General features: G+C 30.9%; 1 protein-coding gene across 2 annotated transcripts in view; it reads left to right on the top strand.

The window, feature by feature from the left end:
* The window catches only part of LOC111000177 (glutaredoxin domain-containing cysteine-rich protein CG31559), a 49,768-nt gene that overhangs the window by 29,525 nt on the left and 8,512 nt on the right, over positions 1–11,731 (top strand). For both annotated transcript variants that reach the window (XM_045628633.1, XM_045628632.1), the window contains one exon: positions 8,357–8,590. In XM_045628633.1, coding sequence (XP_045484589.1) covers positions 8,357–8,590 — 234 coding nt within the window. The remainder of the gene's footprint in view (positions 1–8,356; positions 8,591–11,731) is intronic.

The raw sequence follows: 11,731 nt of genomic DNA, 5'->3' as shown, positions 1-11,731 counted from the left end.
TTTATCTCTCTATTTCGTTTAGTTTTAGGCATTAATTTCTCATTACGAAGATTACAACACTCATGTACGGGTGATATATACTAATACATTACGCTTGTTATATATAGTACAAAGCAGGCAAGAAACAGAAGACGTAATACGTATCGTTAAAAATACAGGTTCAAATACCAAGATCAAAGAACTGCAATTCAAGAAAAACAATGAATACTAAATAGAAGTAATTTAATTTTAAAAAATATACAATCATAAATATCAGTGGCCCTACCTACCTACCTTTTTAGGTTTGGGCCTCAAATTTAAATATTTGTTTCATGATCATTTGTCAATCTACTAGGTGTAGGTGATGAGCCACCTGTGCCTCACACAAACCTGGACTTGTTGGGTCAAAGGCAAGCCGTGTTCCTTACCTTGTTTTCCTTCACCGTTCAAGCCAATGTAAAATGCGCATAGAAAGAAAGTGCATTGGGGCATGGCCGAAGGCCTTTGACCTCAGAAGCCTCTAGACTATCTTGCACTCCTATAAGCCTCAAATAACTATTAAATGGTTTTTATCTGAGGCTTTAAATATATCAAGAAACGAGTTGAAAAATTGAATTAATTATCATAAAAAAGATATCAAAATTCTTTTTAACAATCAGGTTGCGACGGCATTCCCATCAAAAATGGCGTCCTAATCGCTTTGACATCGCAATAATTAAAGAATTTCTAATGATTTTCCGCTTTTCCGAGAGTTACGTCTTCCGTGAGTCACACGGGATGCGGCGGAAATCGACTTTCAATCGAGAAAATTCCAGTATAGTTCTTACTTTCAAGCCTATTGTTAAGAATTGCATAAGTAATCACGGAATCATTTCTTATTTGGAATTTATTAAACAGCTTTGTGATAACTCCCGATTGTAAAATTACGCTGATGGATTAAAAACGCGCTAAATTCACAATTTAAAATTAAAAATCAAGTTAAAACATCATTTTATTAAAAATATAATAACTTAAATTAAATTTATTTCTATCCTTATAATTTTTTGCGGTTTTTTTAATTTTAAAATTACTGATACATAAATTTATATATGTAAGTATATTGTAGAAAATTAGTGACGTATATTTTATTTATGGTTTAAAAAAACTGTTTCAAAATATTTTGGAAAAAAATGTAGCCCTTTTTAATGCTGAAAGATTTTCTGTTGGTTATTCGTATTGTTAGAAGTTATCAATTCCCATATAAATATTAATTATTTAAACTGAATTTAAACTTAAGACTCAAGATTAAGATATTTTATCTTTAAAATAAGTCCTGTAGCTTAATTGTAATAAATAATAAAAACTGAATAATAAACTGTATTTGCCATTTAGAAGTCCATCAATTAAAACTAGTTTCGTGTTATTTAGAACAAGTTTGTCGTTTCAATCTATTGTCTTCCGTCAATACGTCCTTCATTAATCCACGTTCACTTTAAACGTCATTACGGTTAAGGGTGCACCGTGCGTAACATTCTGGGTTCCGCATGTATAATAAAACCATCACTAATATTCATATGTAGTATTTGTTTTCGTTTATTGAAAAAATTATGGATATTTTATTAAAACTTCTCTTGATTTTATAGAGTTTTAATACAATTCACAACGCAGAAATGTTATTGTTTATTCTTCGTTATATGCGTATGACATTGTACCCACTTAAACTCCGCGGCGCCACCAGCAATCGCAAGAGGCAGAACTCGGTAGCAGCTTAGCCTTGTCTGCATCAAATGGTCTGCACCAAGCTCTATCACTATAAATAAAGCGTAACTTTTTCAGTATAAATAACGCTTTAATACCGCGTTCTTTGTCCTTTATATTTTGAACATTCCATATATTATTGATCTTTCAAACGAATAATTATGTGATTATTTACTGCGCCAACATAATCTTTATAATATTTGTATAGAAGTATGTCTCAGTGCCATATTACCTGGCTTTCGCATTCGCAATAGCAATCACCATCGACACCTTAATCTATTGTCGCGACAATAATAAAAAAGATTGCAGCCCACAAAAAAGCCTCCATCATCACGTTAATGTAACTTCTTGACCTGGGCTTAGTGCGAACATTGAAATGACAAACCATGAGCCACACAAAACGAAATGTGTGTGTGTATTATGTGGCTCATGTATTTAAAAAAATCCATATTACGCTCTGGCAATGTTTTACAGTCGACGGAATCCCAAAATGATTAATTGCTTCAACACGGAGAACTTAATTATAGTAATTACAAATACGACATTTTATAAATCAATTTATTACACATGTAATTTCGTAAATATTAGTTAATTAAGGCACGTTTAGAATGTTATGTAATGATGATTTAGATCAAGGTCAATAAATGTCTGTAATAAATGGGAATTTAGTTAACTTTGAGTTGTAATAGCTTATTAAATAATAGCTTTATAAGTTACTATTAATATAATAATACTATTAAAATGCTATAAAATTGTAAAATATTATGAATTTTTCCCTTACAAGGATTTTTATTTTTATATGATTTTAATATTTATAAAAATAAATTCATGAAATAACAAAACAAAATGGCTTTCAACATTTAAAATCGAATAGCAATGAATGTCACGTTGACTTGGTTAACACTAATAATAATAATAAATATATTGTGAAACTTCACACATAATTATTTGAGATGAAATCAACGCGACAAGTTTACACCGACGTGGTAAGGTTGGGCCGCAAGTTCTCGTTAAATATTTACATTTGTGTTTATTAGACTTTCTAAAAGTTTTTGAGGTGATTTAGAATAAAATTATAGTAATATTTTCTACAAAATGAAAGCGGTTAGATTTTCACTATAAACTCTTAATTAAATATAAAGTTTTCTAATACGTCGTTATTATTTAATGTTAATTTATTTAATTATTTATTTAACTATTGCTTTGATGGAACTTTCCACATATAAGTTAGTAAGTGCTTTAGTAATTTTTACTCCAAACATAAAAAAGTTGTTTTCCTTATTACAAAAAATTGTTTTTTTTTTGTTTTATAAGATATTGTATATAATTTAAATTTAGACATTTGCCAAAGAAATAGTATCTATGATATCTCTTGGGGATAGTATTATGTACTTCTACTACTACAACTTTTTCAGACTGCCAAATGTCTAAATTTATGATACCTAAAATGAATGACAGAATCACCGCTCTAAGTATTGTAAGCAATAACTGTGTTAAAAATTGCATCACACACAAATAGAGAGTACTTAATAACCTTAACAAAATAATAATAATAAAAAAATAATTAATATGAAGCTAAAAAAAATATAGACTGGTTCCTGTGTGTGTGTACCTTTAACATACAACCTACCTCATAGAGTCTATTTATTTGTTGAAATTGCGTTTATCACTAAGGGAGAGATGATAACCGGGCAGCTCTTGTTATGAGATAAGCATTTATAAGTCAAAACGATACTCAAATTGCTCTCCATTTTCCCACAAATCAAAGTCAGGAAGAATTGGTTCAATCATTGTTTTCTTTATCCGGCTTTCACCGTCATTAAGATTGTCGCAATTTTCAACACTTACTAATTCACCATAACCTAATGATGTTTTTGTATCATATAATGGTCGTTGGTTTTCTATTTGTCACGCTTAATACGTTACGCATTTTACGGAAGAGAAGAAAATCTTAAGTTTTCTTTTGTGATTCCGGCGGCATGGACACTCATATTGCCCATAGGCGATGTCGGCCTTTTAAGTCTTGGTACGCTCTTTTCTTGAAGGACCCTAAGTTGAATTGGATCGGAAATACTTCAGTGGGCTGCTGTTTCCAAATAGTGTTGGTGCGCGGCGAAAACGCTCAGTAGTGGAACGACGAACGGTGACACGGGAAATAATAGAGTAATGATATAATCAATTACAAAATAAGTAATAAACAATCATAGAATGTTTTCGACAGCAGTTTAGTTCTTATGTAATCCTGTGCGGAAGAATACATTTTATCCTAAATGCGATTGTGAAATATATTACGTTTTAATTATTTATATATTTATTTCGTACAAACAAATATACTAAAACTATAGCCAAAGATGGAATACATTTGCCTACAAAGGTCTAAACATTTTCAAAGGCATTTTATTGTTTTTTTAACAATAAAAATTATTCAATACATTTACTTAACTAAGTAAAACATAATTTGGCTGTGTTATGTGATGGTGTAAAAGTGTGGGTATGTACATGAAGGTGTGTGTGTGGGCAATGCTCATGCTGCTGGTGATTTTGCGCTATGGATATTCATAATACTCCTAACCAAAATCCGTGATACCTTAAACAGGTTAAGTCAATATTTAACAGAAACCGATACATAAAAATGAGGTCCAGGCCTAAAAAGGTTTTAGTACCACTGATTTATTTTGTTTATACTTGTTTACCTTTAATTAACTATTATCATACAAGACGACCTCAAATACGCCTATTCATTGCCATTAATAGACAGTAGGCCGTATACGTAATACTGAAACGGCCCTCTATTAAATAAAAATAAATGAAATAAATATAGCCAAAACAGGTATACAGCTGCGTAATTTCTTATACGGTTTACATTAGTTACAATCATTTCCCTATAGTAGAAGGTGCATTGTTTACGAACGTCCTTCCCACGCTTTCAAGTTTAGTGTATTCCTTCTATTCATGTACGCGTAATTAATTCTTCCATGTGTCGTTCAAAGAACGTAACAATCGTAAGATATTATTATCTATATTATTCTTCGACATATTTCTAAATCAATTTGCATCGCTTTCTTTTACTGACAAAAAATATATGTGTAAAACAATACTGTTTATTATTATTATTAGAGTTTTATTACAGAATTCAAACAAATATTGGTTAGTAAACATGTCTAAATATGAGTATTAGTTGTTAATAATTGTTTCTTTTAGTGGTATATCTTTTTTCTCAATTTCATTGTATAGATATTTTTATTTAAGAATTTTAAATTACAGAGGTGGCTAATCTTTAAGCTAATCAAACGACATCATTTTCTAACCTATTTCTTAAAGGTTATATTTGCATTCGGATTTAACTTAAGTGGCAATGATCAGTGCTTAATCAACCCACTTTACAAACGCAATGACCATCTGTGGTTTAAAATATTCATTCAATGATAATGAACAGAATACTTTACATTCCACTTATAAATAAACAATTTACTGAGCCGAAGTGGCATAATCTTAGGTACATAGTATCGTGTTAACAAAAAAGGAATGTTCATAAGTTTAATGTAGACCCAATATAATAATACCTCTTTCATGCTTTTTAAAGGTATATACAACATACCAACATTAATACTCGTAGGTATATAATTATAATTAAGAAGCTACGTATTTAGTAATTCTGAGGCATTATTATACTTATTAATATATAACTGATTAATATTGTATGTACATTACAATCATTCAATCACTCTCTTTTATATGTATACTTGGTACTCATAATAAACAGCGTCTGTAAATTGAAAACAATGTCAGCTTATATCATATTTCTTACCAACAAATTCGATATTTTAATTTTATTACTACACATTACAAGCGTATTTAATGTTTTAAGCAATTTGGGTACCTAGTATTTTATTAACAGGTAAAATGACGTCTGATAGAAAATAAAGTAATTTCTTAGAAAATAAGCCCTAAGATAAAGAAGTATTTATTCTATTTATATCAGATTAGAGAGCCATCTAAGAATACCCACCGAGTTAGTCATACATTTTCTCAATAAACGGAGGTTTTCTCCACATAACTGTGAGGACCGGTCCTACGATACCGACCTTGCGAGGCTAACCACTTGCTGCGAGGGAAAGTGCATACGAACCTACTTTGAGACACGATAATTGGGATTCCAAGTTTAAATTTTACACTTGTTTATTCCTTTTTTTCACGATTTTTTACCAATGGAAACAAAGAAATTGATGTGTATTTGTTTTTTGAACAAGTTGTCGTCGCTTCTTAATAGGCCAGCAACGCACTAGCGACATCTATGTCTATGGTCTATGGGCGGCTCTATCAATTAACTTCAGATGTACCTGCGGCTCGTTTGCTAAGTAAGAAAAGAACTAAAATAACGACATCCTTTGTAATTTAAATCAAGAGGGCACTTCACCAATACTCTACAAAAAAAAAACAATATTAGTACCCCGCGGTGACTAGTTTTGTATAGGAATTTGCAGTCTAAGCCTACAATAGATCTGATACTGTTATACAAATTTAAATTCCAAGATGCGTATAGCGGTAAATGTTGAACGGGCCCAGTTATAAGCTATTGAGATTAATCTTTCAGATTATCATGTCATATATCACTTGATTTATAGCATATTTATTCAAACCTTCATATAAAATACATAACTTTAATTATTCACTTTTTTATGTTAAATCAGTGCATTTACTAATCTCCCAATTATTAAAAAAATCTTTAGTGAAATTGTGTTGAAAGACAGATTTTCGGTATAGTTTAAACGATACTTATGCAAGGAAAAGTTATTTCCTTGAATTTTGTTACTAGCTCATTCGGCGAACTAAGATTCTAATAATATTATGTTAAATTTCATTAAGGTAATAACATTAATACAACTTTTTTTGCAAATACAGAAACGTTTTATTACTTGCAATTGCGAAAGAAGAATTGCTTTAAACATTCTTCTCTCTAAGGCCAATATTACGATACTGACACGACTTTGTTTTATACATTTAGATAGATAAGACCTATTTAAATAATTTTAACAGTAATATTTTATTACCTTTAATTAGATCTACAGACGTGAATGACAAACATACACGTTGCACCTTCATTTTGAAGTCATTAAAAATATATAGGATTTAATTCACATCCAGACCGACTAGGCACTGGTAATCTTTGAGATTAGCTTTGTACGCCGTATATTGCGTGAAAGTATATCGCGTAAACAGAGGCTATAATAACTGTGTCCGAAATACATATTTTTTATTTTATAAATTTAAATGAGGGAGATCAATAATTTTAACTCGGCCGATCGTCATTTGGCTTGGGTTATGCTGTATCCACTTGAATTTTATAAATTTTTTGTCAATCTTAAATATCAGTTAAGCCATTATATATTTTACTTGTTAATGATATATCGATGGCTTATTATTTCAATATAAAATGCAACAGCCAACGAACCGTTCTTTGTCCACCTCATATGACTAAGCAACCATCTTCCAAATATATTTAAAGCGTTAGTTAAGTTACGCAAAGATGCATGCAATGGGTGTGAATTTGTTGACAGTTTGGATGTTTAACATGTTGACACACCTAATGGTACTGACATCGATGTTCACATAGCTTATTGCTGCATATTGTGACTATATACACAAGTATAGGTAATTGGGAAAATTGGTATACAAAATGTTAATACGTAGTAAATTGCGATATTTTTTAATAATAGGAAAAACATTAGCTTCTAGAATTTACTATTGAACTGCAATTCATCAGAAAATATAAATTGTAGGATTGTAATAGTATACTCCCTAATGTCAGTTTTCGAAGTTTTGTTTCCGTCTAAAAAAGTAAGTTACACATATTCAAATATTACATGATTAAAAATTTAGCTATAGTGTTTATAATTTTATATTACTTCTACTAACTGTAATGTTATTTGAATTAACGCCATCTGGTGATTGATATGCCAATCTAAATAATGTTATTGTAACATTGGACACGTTTATATATGAGGCGACACGTTGACGCATTGTGTTTCTAGATGTCGCTTATTTCAGAATTTTGTGATCAATTATTTAGTACTAATTTTAGTTTTTATAGTTTTGTTTTATTATTGTACCTTGGCAATGTGCATCCCTGTTAAACATCTTCATGCACATAGTGTTATTTTAACATTTAATAAAAAGTCATGTCAATTTATTTATCGAAATTCAGTATTATAGTTATAGTAAGAAGCAGCATTAGCCTGGGCAACAACCCTTATAAGGTCTCTAAGGACTAAGGTCGTACTCGCATCGAACCCTGTGTGAATAAATTTTCTCTCTATGCGCAATTGACACTAGCACTTGCTTGGTGAAAGATACCATTGTAAGGAACAATATTCTATGGAATAATTGTAAAAGTACAATATATAATCTATTGTTTCTATAGTTACCGTGTTATAAAATATCTCTAATAATCGTAACGTATAACACAATAAAAGTTAAAAAAAATACAAATAAGCAATCAAATTATGTTTGAGGACAAGACAGCGAGTATAACTCATTTCGGAAGGCGTTAATTTTCTCTTTGGTTAATGAATTTTCATATTTTTATTTATTTATAATTTTCAAATTATAACTAAAATTAACTTTAATAATTATTTTACAGAGTTACAAAGAAAAAGATGCCGGAAAAGTAGTTGTGTACACCACAACTATGGGAATCGTAAGGAGCACGTACCAACGGTGTGTGCTGGTGAAAAAGATCTTGAGAAACCTCATGATCAAGTTTGAAGAACGGGACGTCTTTATGAGCGTGGAGTACCAGGACGAAATCATGGATCGGATGAAGAGTGACCAGATTCTTGTGCCACAGCTGTTCGTCGATGGATATCACATTGGGGTGAGCTTAACTTTTTACACGCTAGATGGCAGTCTAACTGTATAATAGGCGAATAAATAATATATTTCCGTTCCTGTAGCAGATAAATTTTTCATGGGTTTGCATCATTGTCATGACATTAAATACTAAAGATGTTTTTATCATCGTCTACCAGGGCGTAATTAATTTATAAACAACCATGAACGAAAATAAAGCTAGCATTTAGCGGTCACTATATCTAGACGTAGGCATTCTAAATTTTTATAATTCTAGCTCAAATTCTATTATTTTTCTATATCGTCTTTAAAGTAATATGTATATTTTAAATGCTTTTAATTTTACATTTACTGTTAGTTCTCAAATCAAGGGCGTAGAACAGACGAGAAAAAAACTCAATATAATATGTATATAATTACATACTAATAAACACATAGTATATTTTGTATACATAAACGAAAAACCCAAACAAAATGAAGATTTGTCCTAGACATGGTGAAATACGAGCAAGCACTTACATTCTCGTGGGAACAAAACGCATATACATAGTTCAATAAAGTAAATTTGGTAAACCTATAGCATTATCGGAATATGTCCCGATAAATACATCATAGTATCTATAAACGTCTAACCAAATCCCGTTAAAATGGTCCACGAACGTATTTAAAGACTTTGTGATACAAAGCTCTATGCATATCAAGTTAAAGCTTCGGAGCTTATTCAGTCATTTTCCTAATAGCGAGTGCACTATCGGCAAGAACATCAATTAGTGTTTTAGCGGGTTTAGACCAGGCTTAATAGGCACCACGTGCAAGCGAAAGCTCGTAAGTGATGGCTTTTAGAATGATGAGCTTACGGTAGTTAGTCGAATATAAGTCATTTAAATCTATTTAAAATTGAACAATCTAATTGATCGTAAATAGATAAAATATTATAGTAATAGTATTTATCGTCGTAATAATGATTGCAAAGTATATCTCTTAGATAACCTTGCTATGAAGAAAAATAAAAGACGAACGACATCTGACCAATCTCACTGAAGCATATGATTACTTCATTTATTTTCCAGATCGATTTTAAAGGGCAAAGGAATATTATGAAGTTAACGGAGCGAGTGTATGAATGTTTATCTTTTACTTTTTTATAATATTATCTTAAAACTTCTTCATCTTGAATGCCTCGTGCTGCACGCTTAAAAAAATTACAATAATTAATATCTTCATACGAATTTAATTAGTTGTATCTGAAGTTTTCTATAAACTTAGAAAAGAGCATACCAATTCTTGAAAGGCCGGCAATGCACTTGCGAGCCTTCTGGCAATGTGAGTGTCCATGGGCTGCGGTATTATTTAACATCACATAAGCTTCCGTGTGCCCCTAATGCATAAAAAAATGCGTACGCACGCATTTTTTTGAAAGGAAGTGAAACTTCTTTGTAAATTAATTATTACTAAGGTAAAAGCCCCAATAGATGATTATGTACTTGTATATGTTAACTTTTTATTTGTATATCTATATTCACACTATATACGTGCTAATGAAAATATAAATAAATGAGAAATCTGCGTTTACTGCACAAGACGTTATTCGACAGAATTTCCTTCAAAAGTTCTAACATATAAAGTTAACGCTATTGTATGATAATATATCATTCAATAGCGTGAATTTTCTTCGATCTCCCTTTACCCTCATGCGTCCAAAAAAAATTCACTTCGAAAAACTCTAGACAACGCCGGAGATGCATCCATTGACAATATTTTTTACTGACCAAGATTTTTTTGTTTTGTTTGTAATAAAAAAGCGAACTCTGGATTACAAAATTAAAATACATCACAGCCATATTAAACCTTTAAACGACTGTAGTATTACCATGAACATTACATATCTCTTGGCAGGATGCTAAAGCGACTCCAAGTTTACACAACCGTGACAGGATTGGTGATTAGTGGTAGATGTTTAGTAGGTAGCTTATATAGCGATTCCCATAGTCTGTGCGAATATGCATTCCATAATAAAAAAAAGGATCTTCACCTATGGAACCAGGTTATACTCAAGAAGGGTTATTAGTCTCTCCACGATCTAGCAGAATGAAAAGCCTAAAAGTTTCGAGGCTTGATCTTGAATTCGTTGAATGGATTTTATTTAATCAAAGTCATACTTCAATATCAGTGACCTCTCTTTTCATTTTAGGTAATAAGTTTGATTGATGAAGATTTTCGTCACCCACGCACTTTCAAATTTAATTGGTTATTTTCTAGAATAAAGTATAATTACCTACTATTTACGACCATTGGCTTATTATAGTTAATATTTCTGTATCAAATTTGATTCGAAATCTCAATATAAGAATTTGCGATAATTTTTTCTGTGTTTAAATGCAGCTTTGGGGTAGATATAGAGAAAACATAATATTTACTAAAGTTTATAGAAGAAACACAGCATATGTTAGAGAAAAATAATGTAAATAAAATTATTCAATATTTTTACCACGTAGTTTTTTCAGCGTATAAGTTTATTTTTCTAATATGATAAATTTTCTTCTCACTCGCTTAGTTTACTGCTCTCAGTATGTCTACACTAATACTCCGTGTTAAATTACATTTTGTATTACATAAAACAGTGTAAGAATATTAATATCAAATAAGTACTATATTTAGCCATTCTGAATCCTGGTGCAGATTCCTCATACGGTCCTTTGGTGCTTACGTACCTTCATAGGACCAGCTGCTCTTCTTATATCATCATCCCATCATTTTGTTTTCCTCTTTTTCTTTTGTCATATCGAGGAAACCATTCCATTGATTTTTCCCCCTTTATCTTTGTCTTCTCTCATATAGTGTCCTGTCCATTTTCATTTCAATCTTTTACTAGGAGTAACAGAATTTCTAGACTTTGTCATGTCCTTTATTTCTTCTAGTGATATCTTTCAATTTCAGACCTAGAACATTCCTTTCGATACTATTTTGACATACTCCTAGTTTGTTTCCTTGTTTGTCAGTGACCAGGTTTGACATGCGTATATAAGTCACTGTAATATATTGGCATCAAAGACTTTTCTCTTGTAAAAATGTTCCAAGGTCTGTTTTCCTGTTGTTCAGAACTGGACCGTAGAGCTACAAATACTTGGAAAAGATACTGATTATTGTAAAAGTAATGAAAAACAGA

Source organism: Pieris rapae, chromosome 6 (genome assembly GCF_905147795.1).
Source record: "Pieris rapae chromosome 6, ilPieRapa1.1, whole genome shotgun sequence".
Taxonomy (NCBI): domain Eukaryota; kingdom Metazoa; phylum Arthropoda; class Insecta; order Lepidoptera; family Pieridae; genus Pieris; species Pieris rapae.
This window is presented reverse-complemented; position numbering and strand designations above follow the sequence as displayed.